Consider the following 22,400-nt stretch of genomic DNA (forward strand, 5'->3'; position numbering starts at 1 on the left):
CAAACAGCCACATAACATTGTATGAATTTATGACAGCAAGTAAAGGCAAATAAATAGGGAAATCTTTAAGAACAGGGCAAGCTCATAATCATACTCCTCTAAAACACCTCCAAGCTTCTGCTAGGCTTGTTCAGGGACTTTTCTGAACAAATGGGCAATTGTGTTTAATGAATTTATATCAATTCCTTCAGCATAACGTATCTGCCAATGCATTCAATTCTTCTAGATTTTTTTATAATTTCCTTACTTTTTTCCTGAAATTACCTTGGCTTTTATTTTAAATAACCTCCTGCAAAAGACATTCTACTAGTTTGCTGTATTCCCACAACAGCCACAAAAGAAATCAAAATAAAATCCTCAGTAAATGTGTGTTTGAAAACACTTAGAAATATGCAGAAAACATACAACACAGATAAGTTTAGGGCAAGCAAAAGGACAATATGAATCACGGCAGAGTTCTTACAAAATTACATAAAGTCCTTTCATTTCTACCTCTGAGAATTTGAGTTTGGCTGCAAAACACAAATTGATCTGTTGCAAGAATCCCATCCTAATTTTTAAAAAGGGTTTTAAGCCTGTGACACATTTGCTGACTAATGCTGTGCAACCATGTTTGGAGAGACCAGTTCCAGCAGACAGCAGATCATCCTCAAGGAAAACATTCTGTACAATGTCCTGATACACAGCCTCAAGAGACCATGCATTAGAAGGGTCCAAGTAAGAGGTCACCATTTGCTGACAAAACTATATATAAGCAATATTGAGCTAAAATTTATTGCATGCTATGCAGAATTAGGTTAAACTTATCTCACCATAAATGAGGACTGTGACAAACCACAAACATATTTGTTTCCTGAGAAAAAGAAACAAAGCAGCAATTTCAAAAATTTTGATGTTTTAGCACTCAGTTTTTTGGTTTTTTTTAGGTTGTTGGTTCATATTGCACTTAGAGGTCTTTTAATAAAATACTAAAATCTCACTGACAACAAAGTGATTTTACTGCATGGTCATGAGCAAGTTAAGGTTAAATAGCCTTTATGCTGCCCTTCTGCATTTTCCTTCTTCTCCAGTCATAAAAAGGCAACTTACAGCTTCTGAAACAACTATGTCAAATGCTGAACTACAGAAAACAGAAACTAAGTTTCCCCAAGGATTTTTCAGCATAAAATTAAAACACATTCATGACTGTTATTGAAAGAAAAGTGCAGCTGAAAGCACTGGATTAAAGATGATGAAGCTGTACAATGTTCTGGAAATGTCAATGTTTATTGCAACATAACAGCTTAGAAATCCTTTACAGAGCCAAGTATAACCTTCATATGGGCTTCATATTCCAACTTGAAGCTGTAATTATAGGCCTAAAAAAGAGGAGAAAAAACTAAGCCCTAGGGGGTCAGTTTTAGCACTGTTCACAAATAACAAATCAAAAACTTTCCAGACTACATTATAATTGACTAAGGGAAATTTCAGCCTTAGTACCCCCTCCCTAAAAACCAAACAAACACCAAGTCCCCAAAAAAGCCACATACAACCCCTTTTTTTCTTTATCGACACCAAAAGACGCAGTAATCCTGTTTCAAAATCTGCATCCATGTATGTAATGCTTTCAATTGTGTGTGAAGACAAGGATATATGTCCACAAACACTACAACCACACATACAAAGTATCCCCCTGCAAATAGATACATGTACAATGCTAACACAGTGTAACACATTTGTTCCTTTGTGGTTTAAATGAGTTCTCCTGTGCCATGCTGCCAAATCCTTCCAGACTGACGTTTACGAGCAGTTTGCACACAGAGACACTTAGTGAGCAGCAAAGTGTATGTTCTCAATCTAAAATAAATAGAACATTATTTCTCATGTTTCCACTTACTAGTTTTATTTTCCGTCTAGAGCAAAACAGAAAAATGCTTCCAAAAAAAACCCTTTTACAAACAGTTCTCTCATTTAGCAGCCTCATCACTGCTCTGGCATTTATGCATCCTCAAAAAGGCATTTATGGCTTCATACACCATCTCACTGTAACTGCTGTGCCCTAAACATTGAATGAAGTATTAGATATTCCCCAGGAAACTGATCAAAATGACACATCATAAAGGGCAACCAGCAATCTAGGGTATAATAAAATAACAGCACATTAAAGAATTAGTACAATATTTGTACTCAGTTGCATAGAAACCCTGTGAAGCTACTTACGACTGACTTCATCACCCACTACATCCATCATACTACTGCTAATTTAAATGAGAAAGCAGCTAACAGTGACTTTTCAGTGTTACAGAAGGTGCATGTTTATCATACCGAGATGCTGTAATCACATTTGATAAGGTGTGAGGAAAACCCACCAGCTGAACATTTCCAAGTAGTACACACGATTAATGAAACCATTTTGTTTTGTCACATCTACTCCAGCTACACTTAAGGACATTGTGAGCTTGCAGACAACCTGGTAAAATTAAATGGTCGACACATTAACATCGCTACACATACATTTTAGGCTCTCTTGGTCAAGCACCACTAAATCCCCACCAGTCAGGACCCAGAGATGGATGATCTCATGTCTGTGTTATCAGAGGACCAAAGGAATACAATGTCCAACTGGATTTCTACTCAGATTCTATTCTGGAATTTTAAGGGAAAAAGCATATTTTCTCCCTTTACTGAACCCCTACAGATTTCTTGCAAATTCCTGTTTTAGGGAAGCCTGCAGCTACCAGCTCTCTCTCTACTCACTGAGTACATTAGGCTTGGAGCCCTGTTTCCCTAAGTCTTCACAGGCCACAAGTCCTGGCTCTTCTACTGCCTTCATCTTTCCAGTTTGAGGCAAAAGGGGGAATAAAGCTGTGCAATGTTGATTTTGTCAATCAAGTCCTCAACTCAAAAATCTTCATAGCAAGCAACAGCTTCCACTAAGTTGATTCTTGTCCTTTTCACATTGCTGTGGCCTTCAATCCAAACTAAACCAAAATTAGATAACAATATTTGACATTTGGTAAAAACTTCTAAAAATAAAAAAGGAGCCACCTGTAATTCCATTCAGATGCTCTCATCTCTAATCATCTTCCTCCTGCAGGAGACTTGTATTCCTCGCCTGTACCAAGCAAAAGGAAGTCTTGACAGCCACGAGTCTCATCTTCTTGCATTAAACCAGCTCAGCATCACTCTCAGCACGTGCACAGCAAGACTGTCTCAACACACAAGACCTGTGGACAGTGATCCTGAGCAGAGATGTTCATGAAGAAACCAGGAGGAGGGGACAGAATGGGCACAAAAGCAGTAAGGAGGAAGATCAGCAAGTATTTCAATGCACAGAAGATACTTAAAAGATCTGACTCCAAGTGTCATTTCCAGAGACAGTGAAGCACTTCTGGAGGGCTTCTTTGTTTCATTTTTCTAATTTCAATAAACCAAATAAGTGAAACCGAAATTAGGACTTTAAGCTTTCTTAAGCTGGTAGCTGTAATTACTTTCTTCTAAGGACCCAATATAAATGCAGTAATTTCTGAGGAAAAGAGAATGAAATTAGGCTTGTTCCAACTAATCTTTCTCACAATTGCCAGGGATATGCACGATCAGTCTTTGTTAGTTCTTTACCACAGAACTTCTCTTCAGATAAGTTTCTCACACAAGGAAGTCCTTAAGTAAAAGAGAATTGACTTTCCAGAACATCTTATCCACATCAATATATTAAAGATGAGAACTACATCTACCATTTAACCTCTTTTGCTGTGAATAAATTGAAACACACTGAGCACTTTCTTAAATGCAGCTAGAATTTAACCCAGGCAACCAGCTAGGAATGTTAAGCAGCAGTCTCGTAAGCACAAGTTTACACACACACACACAAACACACACACACACACACACACACACAAAATCTAAATTTTCAAGGCTGACTCTTTCATGCTCTTTCATTAATAGGAATTGTGTTGGTATCCTAGCTCTGAAAAAAGAAACCACTGGAACCATGTATACTCATAAGAAACACCCATGCCATAATTCCCCCTTCCCCCTCTCTTTTTTTAAATGAGTGCTTAAACAGGAAATTTGCTTTTAGGAGAAAAAGCAACATTTTTATACCTAGGTCAATGTGTTCTTTTCATCACAGCTGTTGAGCTCAGAACACAGACACTGTCTAGAAGTAACACAGCAGAAAAATCTTCAACAGAAGGCCAGAATTTTTCCCATTAAGACATTTCTTATATTCATTTTTTAGCTGTGGAAAATGTAAATAAACTTTTCAATAGCCCTATTAATGTAGCAGAATGTCTTGCTTTTACTTGGATACCCAGAATAATAATTTTCTTGCATACAAACCTTTTAAAATATCATTCTCTGGTACTTCCTGCCTATGCCATAATAGCTACCTTGTGCCAATTTCAAGCTTGTTGTTACAGCTTTTGAATACGTATTATCTGTAATTAAAATTTATACTATATTTTGATTCTACCTCATTACTTTTTAGGCCTTTTTTTTCTGCTTTTTATTCAGTGGAGTATCTAAAACTATGGGGTTTTTATGTAGTACCCCAAAAAATAGTTTCATATAGTTTATCTTCAGGCATCACCATCCATCATGTCTTTAGACCTTATAACAGCTGAACTCTATCAGAGACAATGGCAGAGGCCAACCTGAGTCCAGAATGCCAAAGACATTAAATAGAGTTTTTGCACCATAAGATGCTCCAGCTGTATGTTCTTAAATAGATAATCAGTCAACCTCACACTTTAATTCAAAGTTGACAGAAAAGCCTAAAATTTTTACAGATTAGTAAGTTTTATAAATTTCTACAAATCCAAATTGCTGACATCAAGTAATGTTAATGCAATGCCATGCTAGATGAAGAAATAGAGGCTACATTCAAGGTTCATCTGTCTTGCTCTATTTAATTTCTTGTTTTTATTTTCATTTTCAGAAACTCATACTATATTAATCAGGGAATATATTAAAATCATATTGCCGCTATCACTAAAATAGTTTTTCCACTGTGATAAATAGAAATATGGAAGGGCTTCCAACCTTCACATATGGGACTGGATGGTCACACAAAGGCACAAGGATACAGGGACATATAAAGCACAGTAGAGGGACCAAGAGGTCTCCCGGACATTTGCAGCTCCTATCACAATTTCAGTTCCTATGAAGAGATGCACATAAAGACCACAAGGAAAGGAAGTACAGAGAAGAGAATGAGCCTGTTTATATGACAGTTCTCCCCAATGCTTCTCACTAGTGGAGTGGTTGTGGCATCCTCCTCTCCCTGGGCTGCTATAAAACACAACTCACTTGCAGCCCCAGAAAGCAGCAGCAACCCTGGTGGTTCACATATTCCCCAGCAACTGCTGCTACTTTAACAGCCTATCTTAGTATCAATTCCACCTGCATTTGACCCTGACAAATGTCAAATGCAGCAAGCTGGAAAAATTTGTCCACAAATTCTGCACATTCATTTATACAATATTTAATTTGGGCTCCCTTTATTAACCACAGGTAATTGTTACATAACTCGCCGCCTCATTCAGCCTTGATGTAAAGTGTTTCATGCAGAGTGTAAATCTTACCATCTTGCCATTTATGAAGGCATCAAAATTACTTGAAAAGGTAATCTTAACTCAAAGTTCAGTAGATGTTGTGAAATGTGATTTCTATGACAAGCTTATCATTAAAACATGCATCCACTTGCATCTTACCTTTAAAATGAAAACATATCTTCTGCAAATATAAAAGAGTGAAGGCAGGAGATGCACATTATGGACATGTCCTAACGTGTGCACTCCAGACCTTCAGCTGAAATCATTCTATGGGAGAAGGAACAACCTCCCTCCAGCACTTTGTGGCTAATCAGACCTACTCTAAGTATAAGGTAGCCCTACAACCAGCACCACCAGCACAACTAACGAGGCAGCAATTGGCAGGATTTTGTGTCAGCAGCACCCGTTTCAGAGGAAAAAGTACATTGAGCCCCACCCTTACTGGCAGACGAGGGCTGAAAACACAGCTTGAGACAAATGCCTTTAGCACTTTCCTGTCTCAGGGTCTTCTTTCACATAAAGCTCCAGAGCAGCACAGTAGCTTTACAGAGAGCTGGAACTAACAGAAGGAGATCCTGGTTGCTATTGCAATTACTATCCAGCATGCCAGCACAGAGTCCAGGATTTAAACAGCCTATTTTAAGTATCCCAGGTTTTCAGCACAGCGACAGGACTTTGCACAGTGCCTGAAGACAGGCTGTCATGCCCAAGCAACTGCAGGCAGCTGTGCTGGGCTCCTTCCAGCTGCTCTCAGCTCTGCACAAATGCCATTGCTGATAAACCTTCCTGAGAGCAGTGCTAAGCACTACTTAAACTTCAAGAGGTCATTCATTACTAATTCTTTGGATGTACCAGAATTTTAGCCTTAAATGAAGCTATGCTGACTATACAAGCCCCAAGGCCGGCACTTTGACATAATGGCTGTGAGTTAATACATGGATATAATTACAAGGTTTTCATTTTGCCAGGAAAAAGTGGTGTGTTTTACAGAGTAATTTCATTGTGAAATCATCTTTCTACAGTACATAAACTGAAACAAACTGTGCCTAAAACTCAAGACTTAAGTTACTAAAATTGTCATCACTGTCATGGCTGTAATACGCAAAACAGTTTTGCTAGTTTGCAAAGACCGTAAAAAGACAGTGTTGTTCTGAAAGATTATTTATTTTAAGTTACACAATAGTACAAGCAGGCAGTAAGAAAACAGAGCAAAAATTATGTGTTAACATCTTCTGTAAGCTTCATTTCCCAATAAAAGGTTGCTAGGAATAAAAACATCTGCGTCATAGATTAAAGACGGAATTTTCTGCTGTTAAGCAGTTATCAAAGACCAATTAGGAAAAACGTGAAGAGATAAGTAAGAGGTCCCACTTGGTATTTCTACTCTGGGTTAAATAACCTGATATGACTTGGCAAGTAGAAGAAAGTTCTGTCATATTGAGATCACTCCACTTCTGCATCGCTGGATACAAACTCCTGTTAAGCCTTTAGGCTCCCTCCATTCTAGGTGTTAATTTCGACCCAGTTCTGGCTTCATTAAATACAAATCCCCAAACATCCTCTTTTGCATAAAAAACCTTAAGTTATCACATATAAGGTCAACAAATAAGCTCGCTCTCATTTTCAGATTAGTGAGAAATCAGGCTACATTTCAATACTGTGTGGTGACAGACAATTCTAAGAAAAGTCTCTTATTCCCATTCCTTCTCCTTTATGCTGGGCAAATGGGCTGCAGCAGGAACAAAAGGCTGGAAAGGCCAACCTGTCAGAAATGTTTCCTTCACACAGAAACAGTTTAACACACACCCAAGAGCAGCAGCCCTCAAGGACATGGAGGTTAAACTTGGGCACTTCCCAGATCAGCCCAGCCTAAAACTACTGCCAGTTTGACAGCACCTCCACAAACCCACAAACACACAAACCAGGCAGACTGCTCACTCCGTCAGGCTGACATCAGCCTCTGCATCCAGAACGTAGTTGGAGGTCCTGACCCCTGGATTTTGCAGGTCAGAAATGAAGCCTGAGCATACAGAGAGCCCTCCATCCCACGCTCTCAATCTTCCCACATGCAGAAGATGGCATGGTCAGGATAAGAGCTTCTCTGGGACTTACAAAAACATTGCAAAGTCCACTGTTTGGGCTGCAGCTAAGAAGTTCAACTGCATTACTCCTCATGAAAACTATTGCACAGGGAATTTTATCACCTTCATCATCATCATTATTAATATTATTAGCCATGATTTCTATCAAGATGGATCATAAATGATGAAGTGAGAACACTGTTTTGGTCCTCACAAGAACCCTCTGAACTACAACAAAATGGACGCAGAGATTAAGAGAGGTAATGTCTAGCATGTTACACTTGGAGAAAAATTACTCTAGTAAAACAGGTAAGATGCAAAAAAGAGAAGTCAGACTACAGCACATCAAGTTCTCTAAGAACATTTACACGCATACTTTGCAATAATATAATACTTACTACACATTTTTTTCCCTGGTTATTGGGCAACTTTTTGGAAGTAAGTGGCAACAACGCGTAAGGCCTTCATTATCAAAGCTGTTAAATTTTCTACCAAGTTACATTTGCTTTTCTGTTAGCAATTATTTTACTACAACACCAAAGCAATCACTACATAACTCTTTGAGAGCCAAAACTCCAGCTTATGCCTGTAAGAGTGCCAAACATCACAGCTTCAAACTCCAAAATGACACCCAACCTGAAAAAGCACTATACATGCAACACATACAAGTTCAAAAAACCATAAATTGTGTTTAAGACCACTAAAAGCTAGTATAGTTACTCAAGTATGCTAGTATTATCTGTTACTTGATCTATGTTCACATTTTCATTTTTCAAGGCCACGTTGGATGGAGCTTTGAGCAATCTCATGTAGTGGAAGGTGTCCCCACCCATGGCAGAGGGATTGAAGCAGGATGATCTTTAAGGTCCCTTCCAACCCAAACCATTCTGTCCTTTCATGATTTCACTTCTTCAAAGCTCTCACTATTAAACATCTAAAAGAAACCTTAGCATGACTTACAGGCTCTTGAACTTGCAATGACAGAGATTTATTTGGAACGAGGAATTTTGGAGCAGCCTGCCACAAAATCCCATAAATTCAGGGTGATAATAATAATAAAGGTAGCTGTACCAGTCTAATTGCCATCCATATGTAGATATATCACAGTATCTAGGGGTTTTGTCCTGTACTGCCACCTTCACCGCCACACACTTTGTTCTGGTATTCACTTTATGAGACTCTCCGTAGGCTGTATCAAGTATTAGCCTGAAGATGAGTAAACCAGTAATACAAGGATATTTATCCTTAGTGAACAAATCAATTCAAAAACCATCAGGAGAAAACACAGTGATGGGCACAGAATCACACCACTGGGACCAAGGGTGAATTCAAGGAATGGGATGACTTACTTTTCTTTAACAGCAACATAGTGTCAATCACTGACTACCCTGCACAGCTTCACCCACAGATTTAAACCACTACTTAAAATGACCTAATGATAACCCAAATCAGTATTATTTCAAGATTAGTATAGGGTTAGAACAAATATTATTTATATTCCCTGTTCATATGTTATTGGTTTTCTCACATCTCTTAGAAATGCCTCTTTTTTGAAGTGAAAACATAAGTTCAAACCCATGCATTTTTCAGCAAAGAATAAACAAGAAATTGATTCCTAAACGAAAAGCACTGTACAGGCACAAAGCATGCGGGATTTTCAATTTAGTCCATATTAGAACTTTAATTCTTCATTTCCTGGCTTCTTTCCCAATAAAATTTCAATTTGGCATTCCATTTAAATGTGTCCTTTCAACTTAGATATGATAGGCTTTAAATTTATGCATTTCAAGTTCAGTAAAGATCAAAATATTCTATTCAAAGATCATCATCAATTAACTGATGCCCTTGAAGTAGTTTGAGCAAACTTTTCTGGGCAAACAGAATATAAAAAAAAAAAAAAAATCAATTAGCACAAAGTAAGCAAAAACAGAAGCCCAGGAACAGACAAAAACTCTTGCCCAACACCTTGTACTCCTGGCTGGAATAAGCACCACCTCTAATTTCACCACAGCTGCCAGCATATTCTGAATATACAATGCAGTCACAGCTGTTTCAGTGACATTGGACCTTGCAGAAAAAGTCCTTCTTATTCCTGGTGACTGTAAGAAGTTGTAAATCCAAGGAACATCTGCCCCACTGCTAGCTAAACACATATAGAGTTTCATTTTGGTGCAAGCTAATGCCAGCTTGCAATCTGCTTTTGGCTTCACCTGTTTTTCATCAGGAAATAATCACCATATTAACATCATGAACTCCCAAAACACTTGCATGAAACAACAATTAACTTCAAGAGAACACACGCCAGTGCTAAACCTGACGATTACAGGGCACCACTATGCTGCAGTGGTAAGACTGGTTGAGACATGGAAGAAAGACAGACATGTATGATTAAAGATTAAAGATAAAGATAAAGTCGCAGAACTAAATCCCAGACAGTACATTCAAATGCCACCTACAATGGTGAAGCACCTAGGTTTTATAGTAACTTAATCATTTTCCATGCAATATTTGGAATGATAAAGCTCCAGATCCTTCAAGACTGAGCTTTGCTCATGTTTAGAAATTCCCTACAATACAGAAACACAAGTTCTGCAATTCTTAGAGAAAAAGCCGTAACACATTTTATTTCACTTAATCTTTAGGTGATAGAATAAAACAAGCATCTTGAAATGAAAAAAAATCCACAACACTTTGAATGGTGCAATCAATAGATAGCACTCCAATCCAAGCTTAGCTCCAAAGGTAATTCTAACCTCATTTCAGTTTACAGATTGCCTCTGGGACTTGAGCCCATGCTACCAATGATGTCCAAAAATGAAGAGGCGGCTTAAAATAGTAGAATTGCAGCAAACAGAATGCAGAGTCCTTATTCAAGCCAGTATAAAAATAATTCAGGTTATCCTATTATTTCATGAGGCCAGCTATTGAGTTTATTAACAACCTTTACCACTAAGAAGGAATCAAGTAAATGCTCTGAGCAGAGTACTTCAGCAATGAGGCTCCACTTAAGACCACCAGTTTCAGATGCTGGCAAATTTCACAACACCTAAGGCTTTTCTTCTTAAATACTTGACAACTTCAGCCCTTGAGAAAACAATCACTACAGGCAATATAATCACCACAGTTCAGGTTAGGCAAGTGGCTAGTGACAACTGGTGAAAAGATGTGTGAGACCGCATTCAAACAGCTTATCAGTGGATGTGAAATCACAGGCACAAGTTCAACTGCAAGGAAAGCAGAACCCAGCTCTGCCTGAAAAGAGAGAGAGGTCCCCAAATATTTTCAACGAGGTTCCTTTTCATGTGCTATGTCCCACCTAACAAATACACTGCTGTAATGCTGCAAATATAACACCAGCCAGCTGCAAGCTCATTAAGTACCTTATGTCTTGCAGGAGTCAGCTTCCATAAAGCCATCAAGTCAGAGACTGTCAGGTTTCAGTGATACCCACTTGCTGTACTACCAGTCTTCCTTACAATTAGCTAGGAGATGTCACAGATCTGCCTTCCTTTAGTATCCCTAAAATCTAATTAATTTTTCCATCTAGACTAACAGCTGTCTCCCCAATCCACCTGAGAAAAGTTTATCTACAACATAAAATACTTTCACTGTTATCTAAAGATAAGAGGAATGAAAAGAAGTCTTTTTGCTTGCTCAAAGCCTCAAAGCAGAATCACTGTCACTGCTACAGAGGGATCCAAGTGTAGCCTAAAGAGAAGCTCTCCTTCCAGAGAGACTTGGACCAATAAACTATTGAAATCTAGAGGAGGTTTTTGAAATACTTAAAAATTTGAAAATCATGGTGCAGGAGCTGTTGTTTGAGAAGTTGAGATGAGGCTTTCCATTATTTCATCTTTTTAATTATTATTTTGATAGGTTCAAAAGAGAGGAAAAATGTTCATGTACAACTCAAGTTCACAGCAGAAACCAGAACTTAGGAAAACAGTATCTCTTTTTAGAATTCAAAAAGCAAAAATTATTTTAAAAATCCAGCTAGTGCTTTCAAAAGAAGAAACTTTATTTCAATTGATAGCTGATATAACTCCTTTTCAGCCCAAAGCAACAAGGCCTAATCTTCCCACAAACAGGGCTGTTTTCACAAAATTGGAGGAAGTCTCTTCTATCTCTACAAGCCACTGTGAATTTTACACAACCTATTGAGGTTTAGCATGAGAATTTGATTAAATTTTTGCAAACATTGCCAGCCTCAAAAATGAACGGAGCACTCCAAATTACAGAATATTCGACAATGGTACCCCACAACAAGCACACAGGAAGGCAAAACTGAATGAACTGCAGGTGTCTCATTAGTTCATAAATTTAGTTCAGCACCACTGTAAATACTCCCACCCTCCTCAGGCAAGGAACCACACAAAACTGAGGATGCTTCTAGCTCTGAAGGAGAAGTGGGTACAGGAGAGTTCACCTTAACTCCTGATAAGCAAACAGGAAAAAAGAAGAAAAACCACTGCTGGTTTTCTTCCCTATACTTGATCTCAGTCTTTCAAATGGTTGAAAACAATACCCATGTGAACAATAAAAAACAGCTTAAGAGTTTAATGAAAAGAGAAAATGCTTTCCCATTTCCAGAGTGACCTCGGCCAAAATGTAGCATATGGTGGTAACACTACGAACAAACCACCCCTGAAAATGGGCCTGAAAACACAAGGAGCTACAGCCTACTTTTGTAAGTAAGTATCTAATGTTTCCCCATGTCCCAGCTTAACAACTCAATAAGGTACTTTTGTGCTCAGTACAGTATCAACTGAGAGGCTTCTCTAAGTCTATCCTACAATCTGGAGGAAAACGTGTGAAGCCAGCCAATACGGCTTCTACCTTCCAGGAAGCATAACCCTTTTCAAATGAATGTGAAATTTGGAAAACAAACAAAAAAAAGGACAAGTATGGTCAAGTCCTGAAATTCAAACTTAAGAGAAGTTAATCCTAAAACAAACTGACTGTGAACATACGCCTGTAGACATTCAATCCTAAGGTCTGCTCTGCTTAATAATCTTTTGAAAGGCTTAGCCAATTTGTTTCAGCATTTTATGTTACAACACTCCACTTTCCAAGGCAGGACTTCAGAGAAATTACTGACGAAAAGCAGTCAGGACTCAAGTAATTAAAGTTTTAATGGTAATAAAAAGCAATTAATAAGTATATCCACGTATCTAGAACACAAAGAAATTGGCCTTGTATCTTACCAATAATAAATTCAGTTATCTCATAATGCTACCTTAACTCTAATGATTTGGGTTTTGGTTTTTTTCTTTGGCTGCCAGCTTTATCAGGTGCTGTTTACATGGCTTGGGCATCACAATTTCAAGTCCAATATCGATCTCCCATTTGCAAAAAATTGGTGTGAAAAACTATTCACCCATTGTTGTAAACTATTTCCAGATCCTTCTTCAGCTGAAAATACTATGAAATTACTAGTAGCACTTTTTAGGCTGGGGACAGCTGCAGAATAACTGTTCAGCTAGTTTTTTGTAACTTGGTACAAAGAGGTTTCTGTGATGCACAGCCAAATCTCTTCTTGCAGAAGAATGTGACAAAGAACAGAACAGACATTAAAATAATACCAATAATTATAAGAAATGGATAATCTCTAGATAGACCTACAACTCAGAGAAGCTTCACTGAGCTAGGACAATATTCAACTGCAGCCAGAGATTACCATATTAAATATTTAATCCAACAAATAGCTAGCAAATCCATCTAGAAGCATATCAAAATCATGCATTCCTTACACAAGCAAGTATTAATATATCCTACCAATTAATTTACATTCAACTTGAACAGGAAAACAACTGAGACACACAGAGTAAAAGTACTGTTCTAGGGCTTTTTCCTGAATCAGAACAAGGGTGTACACATGAAGTAGGTGAACAGTGAAACTGTCTTGCTGCTCATCTCAAAAGCAAATAAAAAATAAAAAAAGTAAGACTTGAACGGTTGTGATGGTGTTTTTTTATTAAAAATTGTCAATTTCCTCACAGTCAGCCACAGAACTCTCGGACACCGTGTATATGAAATCCCTAAATAGTCAAACACTGGAAACTTGACCTAATTCTGCCACTAACCTGCTGTGACACTGTGGCCACCAAGCTTCCTACATAATTTGACAAGATTATTCCATTGCACAGGGGGCAAAAAATCAGGCAATCCAATTCTAACTAAGTGTCTGTGTTAGTGCTGGAGCTTTGTAAAGCATTTCCTACATTCTCTATTCTCACATGCAGTGCTGGATCACATGGATTTCCTAAGCAGACGACTGCTGTTTGTATATGAGGAGACCTGCTTAGAGGTCCTTAATACTCTGCTGGCCCCACTTGGTGAAAAGAGCTGGAAAAGATATATCAAATAATCTAAGAACTGTACATGGAGTGGTCAAACAAATTGCTCTTCCTGCCACTCTGGTCACCATACTACTACTACTTCTAATAAAGAAAAACATGTGTTCATAGTATCAACAGTGACATCACAATTCATCCCTTTTACTTTGTCCCACCTCCTTCTCCCTTTCATTTCCTCCATTGTCACCATGTTACTTGCTTCTTTTTATATAATTTCAGATTAAATCTCACCTTTACAGAGCAGCTTACCTTGGGATACCAAGATAATAGTGGGACTTGAAAAGTTTTCATCTCTGAAGTGAAGAAAGTGACAGATCTTAGAGAAATATTTATTTCATCCACATCCATAAGTGAGCTAATGCAGAATTCAAGTGGGAACACTACTTCCAACACAAGAGGTTGAGAAATAAAGTTCAGCAGAAGTTAAAGAGATAAGGTGTGTGGACCAGAAATAAAATGAAATCCAGCTTGAATACAAGTATAAAAACACACCTCCGGGAATAGAGCCTAAAATATAAATGTACTTGGTGAGAACTATTGCTTAAAGATTATGAATAGTGGCAAAAATTCAAATACAAGTATTAAATGAGCTGCACTATTATGGAAGCTGAATGATTTGTGTGATAGGTAAGTGGGACATTTATCACTCTTCAGGGCTGTAACAGTAGTAAAACTTTCCTTTCATGCCCCTTAAAGCAGCTCTCTTCCCTGGAGAAATAATTTTAAACCATTCATAAAGTGTTCAGTTTTATTCCTTTTACTGCTTTTCTAACATTAAAGAGGATCTTTTCACTTCATCCCCTCTTCTCTTGGCCCAAAATATACCGTTCTTTCCTTTCTCTTAAAAGATCCTCAGTCCATCAGAGCTGAGATGGGAACTGCTTCAAAAATCATCAAGACACTCAATAAGACAAAAACAGTAAAGGAGAAGTAAATAGAACATCCATTAATGAACTGTAGATGATTATCCAGTGACTCACAGGACAATAATTAGTCGAAAAAGCCAAATTCAAACAATTTGAAAGAAAAGTGAGAATCTTTCTAAAGTGTTTGAACTTTATTACCAGATATATTTCTTGGGGAAAATAAAAAGTCTTATAATTATAGTCAAGTACTTTACATTGAATTATTATAGAAATTACCTGAAAACTACATTGAGAATACCCTAAGGTATATTCAAACTTATTTTTCCATCATTTTTCATATAGCCTTTTAAATTATATTAAGAATATATTCACCACTTATATGATGAATTTTAGGCTACTCTTTAAAGATCTTTTCATACTTAAAAAAACCTGTAAGTCTGAAAGGTGCTCAAAATGTAGTGACATTGGGCTATATGAGTCTCTACTTTAATCACAATATCATTAATCATCTATTGCCACACGAAGCAAATTTCCTTTCCCTTTCCAAGGGCATAATTGGAAAATCAGCCCTAAGAAGCAGCACCTCCCCCCTCCAAAACTGGAAAATAATCAGACCCTTTGGAATACACAGCATGGAACCTTAAAAATTCCAATGAAAGGTAAATTACTTGTGCTAAAACATGCTTTACACACATATAAAAGAATCCAAATATTAAGAACAAGAAACTAAAAGGGAAAGAATGTACTCAATTAGAAGACTCACGTTTTGCAATTCTCATTTTAAAAAGATTTCTGCATTCAAAGTACTAATTGACAAGGAGGATTGTTCCCGCAGCTGGTACAGTTCACTGTACAGTTCCAAAAAACTTCAAATTCCTGGTGCTGTGCCACTGCTGTCACATTGTAATACAAGAGCCAGTCTCACAGCAAGTATCACTTAAAAGACCATAAAACCTTTGAAAACTACAAATACTAAAGAGGTGTGACTGCAGATAAACAAATCATCTAGAAATCTTCACATTTTTTTAGGATGGCATCCTCTTACCCCAGCCCCAGGTTTGATTTTATGTAACTGAAATTAAGTCCATTAAAAAATTTCAGGGCTACTTTAAGAAACAAACTAAGAAAGAAAGTTCAGAATGGTAATTTCAAGTCTTCTTCCCAGATGCCTCTAACTCTGGGAAATCTGCCTGCCTGCTTCTCTGCTTAAATGCATTGACTGGACTCCCATACAGCTCTGGTGCAGTTAACAAAAATAGGAAACCAAACCTTCACTTTTCATGTCTTTCATGAAGGGGGTATTTAGAGAGACAAAAATAAGGGAAATCAAAAGAAGAAAATCAGTTTCGACACTTCCATAATTATTTGCTCCAAAACATGGGTTTAGACCACGTTTACTTGAGAATATATTTCTCTTGTACATTAAAAATGGTGTTCATACATTTACACTGCTTATAAACCCAACAATGACATTAGAAACCATGTCTACTAGGCTGAATTCTGCACTGACATTGAGCTTTGAAAATGCTTTAAAAATTAAAAACAAAAAAACCTCAACCAGTCAAAAAAAAAACCAAAACAAAAACAACCAAAACAAAAACAACCAAAACAAAACAAACCAAGAGGGTGCATTAAGAAGCAAAAAATCTTAAGGTGTACTGAGAAACATGATGGCTTATTCCATGCTTTTCAGCTGCCATCTCCACATCTGTGGGTCAAATGTGTCTCTTGCAATTCATCAGTGACTCAGGAATTACACTAAGGACAAATTCCATTTCACAGGTCAAATTTTGGATGAAGCTACAATCTGCACATTCAGTAGAATCACTGATACAACACAGATCGCTATTTTGCTGCAAAAGTTCTTGTAGGATGGAGACAGAAAGAAAAGATAATCTTATAATACCGTTAGCTACTCTGCACTTTACAATACCTAAAACAATTTTCTTCCTCCTCAGTCATTGTAAAAGCATTACAGAGTCCCGTTTTACCAAAGGGTTCTACTATGTTGCATGAAAGTCACTAAGGGTTGAAAAAAACCCAGTAGTTTTCCTTTTCCAAGGCTATGTAAACCCCCCATCAAAATCAGCTCCTCTCCCTCAGTAAGCTGCCTGTAACACATATCCCTAATTACAGGGTTATTCTCGCCATGTCCAGCAAGACGCCAGCAGCATTTGCATCTTTCCAGTTGTGCATTGCTGAGGAAGCCAATTTGAATCTAAAAAACTTGATAATGTCAGATTCAAATGAGGTCCATCTTGTTGCTTGGTATTTTCCATAAACAGTTTCTGGCTTCTGTCCCCCTGTGGTTACGAGCAGCCTGTGTAAAGCAGGTCCACATAGCCCCTCACTGTCTTTTCCTGGAGAGGGTTGTCATGTCCAGCGTCACCCATGAAGAAAAAATTATTATCCAATTAGATTTATACACAAAGACATTAAATACAAAATACCTTCATTTTCCTCATGTAGTCAAATAAAATAGTATTCATCTCTAAGATGAAAATGGGAAGAGTTTTCCTAAGAATCAAAAGAAGAGCATTTCTTAAGCATCAAAAATAGGTAAAAAGAAGACATAAAACAGTCAAAAAAGAAAAATTAATTGAAACTTGGCCTAACAAGATTTCTGTCTCTGCATGAGTTAAGTCTCTCTAAAATATATATATTTTTTTAAATGGTTCTTATACAGGCTGTCTCTCTGTTCTTTAGGAACCCCTGGATTTTAAATTATTTTTATGTACAGGAAGCAAGAAGTAATTCCTCTAGGGTTTGAACAGTGGTTTTGACAAGATTTACATAATTTAGACTCCCTTTGGCTACAACTTCAATCTAAATGGAACACTTCAGAAACATGACAATAGAGTGCAGTACAAACTGACATCATAATAAAAATAATTACTTCCACTGGTTGAACAGAAAAGTCTTGGGCACTGAACTTGTTCCAGGGAAGGCTTTTTGCCTGTGCTGTTAGAGGTCTTCCTCACGTTTGGGGTTTTTTAAAGAAATTTTTAAAAGTCATTACCATAAGGTTTCAAGACCAAATTTCCACACAGTTTTTCAGTAGGAGTAGTTTAGTGAAGTCTTAAATGGATCTGGAATCCCAAAGCCTCATTAAAAACAGTAGCCAAATCCAAAAGGCTGTCTTACTGGCTTGCCTTAATAAAAAGTTTCCATTCCAAGATCTAAGCTTCAACACTAACAAGAGAATTTCAGCAACCCTATCTCTGCATGCAGTTTTCAATCTCCATTGTGCCACTTCTCCTGTGCCCAGTTCTGAATGGCACACAGGGGTCCAGTTTTAATTCCCACAGCCAACACAGAGCAGCAAGAAAGTGTAAAATACAATTCCTTGCAGTAGTTCCATGGCACCTGTGATGCCTTATCAGGCCTCCTAGAAACAGAGACTAGAAAGGAGTAAGGGAATAAAGGTAGGTATTTATTTGAAAGGCCTTCAAAGGTACACCCTGGGGAGCCAGAGGCTATTGCCAAGATGGACCCCAAGATGGACAACAGGTCATGAGTTCTTCACACCTTTATAGGTTTGGTTCATTTGCATATCAGGGTTAATTCTCCAATTAAGGCTTCAGTTTAATGATGTAATTTTCTCTCCACTTGCCCCCCTTTAGAAGCTTTTGGTTCATACTTTTTGGGACTAAGACAGTCTGGGTTTCCTTAGGGAGCAGGCCTGGGGAGGCTTTGTTATGTCTACCTAGCATGAGAGAGCAAAAATTAACAGGCTACAAGAAACTTCAGAGTTACACACTAAGCAGTACAGAATTTGAAAAATATAAAATATATAAAATAGAAGTTAAAACCTAAGGCATCACCTGAGTAAACAGCATTTGAAGTTGGGAATCTATTCCCACTCTTTTGCATAAGAATACCCTACCATTCCACCAATGTACACTCAGCTAATACAGCTCTGATCTACTGGTTTTGTCTTTCTGAATAACTTCTCTTTACTATAAAGAACCTCTCTCACTCCTTCATGTATATAACAAGAAAAGTCTGACTTCACTACTAAACAGCTGGCCTACACTTCCATATCCAGGCAACAACCACTTTAATCACCTCATCACAGGAATTTTTAATTCACATAACTGCAAATTCTATGGCCATTATGTTATGGTCAACAAAAACTGTATAACCCATCAAAGACAAGTTACTAGCAAAATTGTAAACTCCCATAAGTCAAGCATTTCAATTCTAATACCTAAGCAAATAAATACTACAAAAAGTGCTTTTTCTTTTAATTTCAAGATTTTAACATTAATGCAGCTCAAAGGAGATACTAGTTCAGTGTGCAATGTTGCCAACAATGCAGAGGAATCTGCAATCAAAACAGAATCTAGAGTGTCAGAAAAAGAAATTTCCAAAGCATGCAATGGTACTATCCCTACTGCGTTTCAAAGGCCACCATGCCACTTACTCACACTTAACAACATCCCTCAGCTCCTGCCTCTATGAAAGTTGAGGGCAGACAAGCAGAACACTGGAGTTACTGCCAAATGAACAGGTTATTGACCAGTATTGGCTCTTTCAAATCAGCGAGGTCCTTGTGTACCATTTCACAGTGAACTTGATGTCACATAGAGAGAGAAAAGACATTTATCTCACCATTAAATCTAATGATTTAATCTCACACTTGATTACCTCATGTGAAGTCTGACCTTAAGAACTGCCTGGTGACAGAGGAAAGTGGAAGAAGATCTCATCTAAACCAATGGCCACATTTTCTCCCCAGGTTTCTGCTTCTCATTAGCTCACCATCTCTGAAAAGACAAATAAAATTATTGTACTAGCTATGCCTGCACAGCTGGCAGGGCAAGGATTCAAGAACATGTCTGGTGTGTCCCATAATTCAAACTTTGTATGTTTATTGCGCAAGTCAAGCTTTTTCTGCCCCACCATGTTCAGTTCTGGAGCTTCTTCAACATCTACACTTCAGCCTACTTGTGAATCCCAACAGGCTGAAACTTGGGGATTTGCTCAAAATGGAGCAGACAGACACAGAGACAACTGTTACCTCTGCCAGCAAAAAAAACTTACTCAGTTTTTAACATTCTCCTGTCTGAACATGTCAGTCTTCAAATCGAGAACACCATGAGAACAAAATAACCTAAAATAGCAGATTTTCTGCAGCTAAAACCCTGAAAAACAACCAGTAATATCCTTATAACCATTTGTAGTACCAAAAAAAAAAAAAAAAAAAAAGCAGCTACAAGAAATTTGGCATTACTCCACAATTAAATAATTTAAATTTCTTGCTTCACTTAAGAGTATTATACTCCTACTGTGTTTAATGAATGAAATTTCACAACAACAGTGACTGTCTGTCTGTCTTTTAAAGCTCTCAGACAGCTGAAATCTTCTTTCTAGTCATCTATTTTGTAACTTTGATCTGGGGAGTAACACAATCATAACATAAATGTAGCTCTATAAACTCCAAAAACATTCTTTAATAACAGTCTCAGTCATTTGGGATATGCTTCTTAAGAGCTTTGGGGATTTTTAAAATAGATTTTTTTAATCAGCAAAAGTGACATTATCAAGCACTTTATATTTTGCTCTCTTCTGTACAGCAGTTCTAATTTTCATTTCTGTTATTTCATTTCATAATTTTCAAGTGTTGCAGAAAGCTGCATTACAGAAAAGCCGAAGTAGCAAGCATCAGTGTCTGGCATCAGGGACAGGCAGTCACATCAGATTCCTAAAACCAGTACAGCAGATACATTTAGGCAACCATGTATTTGCTTACCAACAGTTTGAAAACAGAGATGAAACTGATTTGGAAACGATTTTGTGCTTTTGAACTCTCCACTAACACAGGTAGAAAGAAAGACAAGGGAATTCTTTTTTAAAAATGGAAGTACATATGTATACTACCAGTGAGAAATTTATCACTTCTGAAAGAAATATCTATGTAATTCACAACATTTCACAAGACTGATGAGAATACTGCTCTCATCCAGGTCAGAAAAATTAAACAAAATAAGAACCACAGAATCATTTAGGTTGGAAAAGACCTTTAAGATCATTAAGTCCAACCATTAACCCAACACTGCCAAGCCCACCTAAACCATGTCCCTGAGTGCCACATCCACACACCTTTTAAATCCCCCCAGGGATGGTGTCTCAACCACTTTCCTGGTCAGCCTGTTCCAAGGCTGGACAACTCATTTGGTGAACAAATTTTTCCTACTATCTCATCTAAACCACCCCTGGCACAACTTGAGACTCTCTCCTCCTGTCCTCACCCTTGTTGCCAGGGAGAAGAGACAGACACCCTCCTTTCAGGTAGTTGTGGGGACCTTACTTACTCTAATGGTCCCCCATTTTGAAAGACCACCAAGGACAAGACAGAACACACTATTTTGGGACTGCATACAGTGAAAACGTATTTTCACATTCACAGAAGTTATAAAAAATGAACCAAAGCTCATTTGTTTCACTTGGATTCCCCTAAAGGCTCAGTGCTGTTGCATGCAACAAAACCACTTTTTAAATTTCCTTTCCAAGCAGAGGAAAAAAATAAAGGTCTACTAGCCTGAAGCAGATTTTCTTCTAGCCATGCCCACCCTTCCCTCTTCTAGAGACAGATTTTTGTCATGAGGTACCAACACTTACAATGTTGAAGGAAGAAATATTACCCTTTTCTTCAAATAGTTGCTCTTAGATAAACAAGCCTGAATTTTGAATTAATTGCTTTGATTAAGTAAGTTGATCAAGCTTTCGATTTGCTGGTTCCAAGACAAATCTTATCCTAAATGATTAGAGTTAATAAAAAAGTAACATAAGAATTTGATAATGATTTTACAAGGAAACATTATAAATACACTAAAAACAGCCTGCAGATCTTGCACTCTTATTACAGTTATTTGCACTATCTTAAAACAAAGGAGAAAACCCTATATTCCTCTCTGGCCTGAACCTGGAACAGAATTCATATCACTGTTGGACAAATAAGTTTGAAAAGCAACATTTTTCTGTTAGAACACAGTTTCCATTCTACTCAAATTATTTACTCTCTCACTTTAGCAGAGGCTTAATTAGAGGAATAGAAGAAAGGGATATTTAGGTGTTTTTGGGGACCTAAAAATGTCAAGTACATAATAGTAAAAGTATTTTTAATTATTGCATATATTGCATATTAGGCCTACTGTGCATTTTCGTTACATTTAGAATTATTAGCCTTATTTATCTGCACAAGGAAAACAAGGGGCACAGCCCAGCTGAATGCCACAGGGGCAGGCTGGGGGAAGGAAGGACTGCAATACATTGAGGCATATATTCAAGCACAAGTCTTTTCATTGCACCAGATTTTTCTGGTTTATTATAAAAACTGAAAGAAATGGCCCTGGGATGCGCAATTCATTCCTATGTGCCAGGGTATTATTTGATCTGTATATGTAGATTTCCAGACGTGATTTCCCAGCTATTGTCAAGGCCATTAGAAACCATCTTTCTTCACTAGAGTGTAGGTCTCCTAGCATAGCAATATCCTTATGAATTCAGACAGCCAAATCATGGGGAGAGCTGGTTCCTAAAGCCAGCTATATTATTTCT

The 22,400-nt window shown here is 37.6% G+C and overlaps 1 protein-coding gene across 21 annotated transcripts in view; it reads right to left on the reverse strand.

Annotated features, from left to right (window-relative positions):
- The window catches only part of INPP4B (inositol polyphosphate-4-phosphatase type II B), a 390,079-nt gene that overhangs the window by 293,797 nt on the left and 73,882 nt on the right, over nt 1-22,400 (reverse strand). For 6 of the 21 annotated variants that reach the window (XM_069012735.1, XM_069012732.1, XM_069012734.1 and 3 more), the window contains one exon: nt 19,505-19,606. The exons of 13 other annotated variants lie outside the window; for them this stretch is intronic. In XM_069012735.1, coding sequence (XP_068868836.1) covers nt 19,505-19,549 — 45 coding nt within the window. In that variant the 5' untranslated portion in view covers nt 19,550-19,606. Of the gene's footprint in view, nt 1-19,487; nt 19,607-22,400 lie in introns of those variants that run through there. 2 more of the 21 variants (XM_069012747.1, XM_069012748.1) reach the window with 2 other exon arrangements.

This window comes from Aphelocoma coerulescens, chromosome 4, assembly GCF_041296385.1.
Source record: "Aphelocoma coerulescens isolate FSJ_1873_10779 chromosome 4, UR_Acoe_1.0, whole genome shotgun sequence".
In the NCBI taxonomy this organism is placed as follows: Eukaryota; Metazoa; Chordata; class Aves; order Passeriformes; family Corvidae; genus Aphelocoma; species Aphelocoma coerulescens.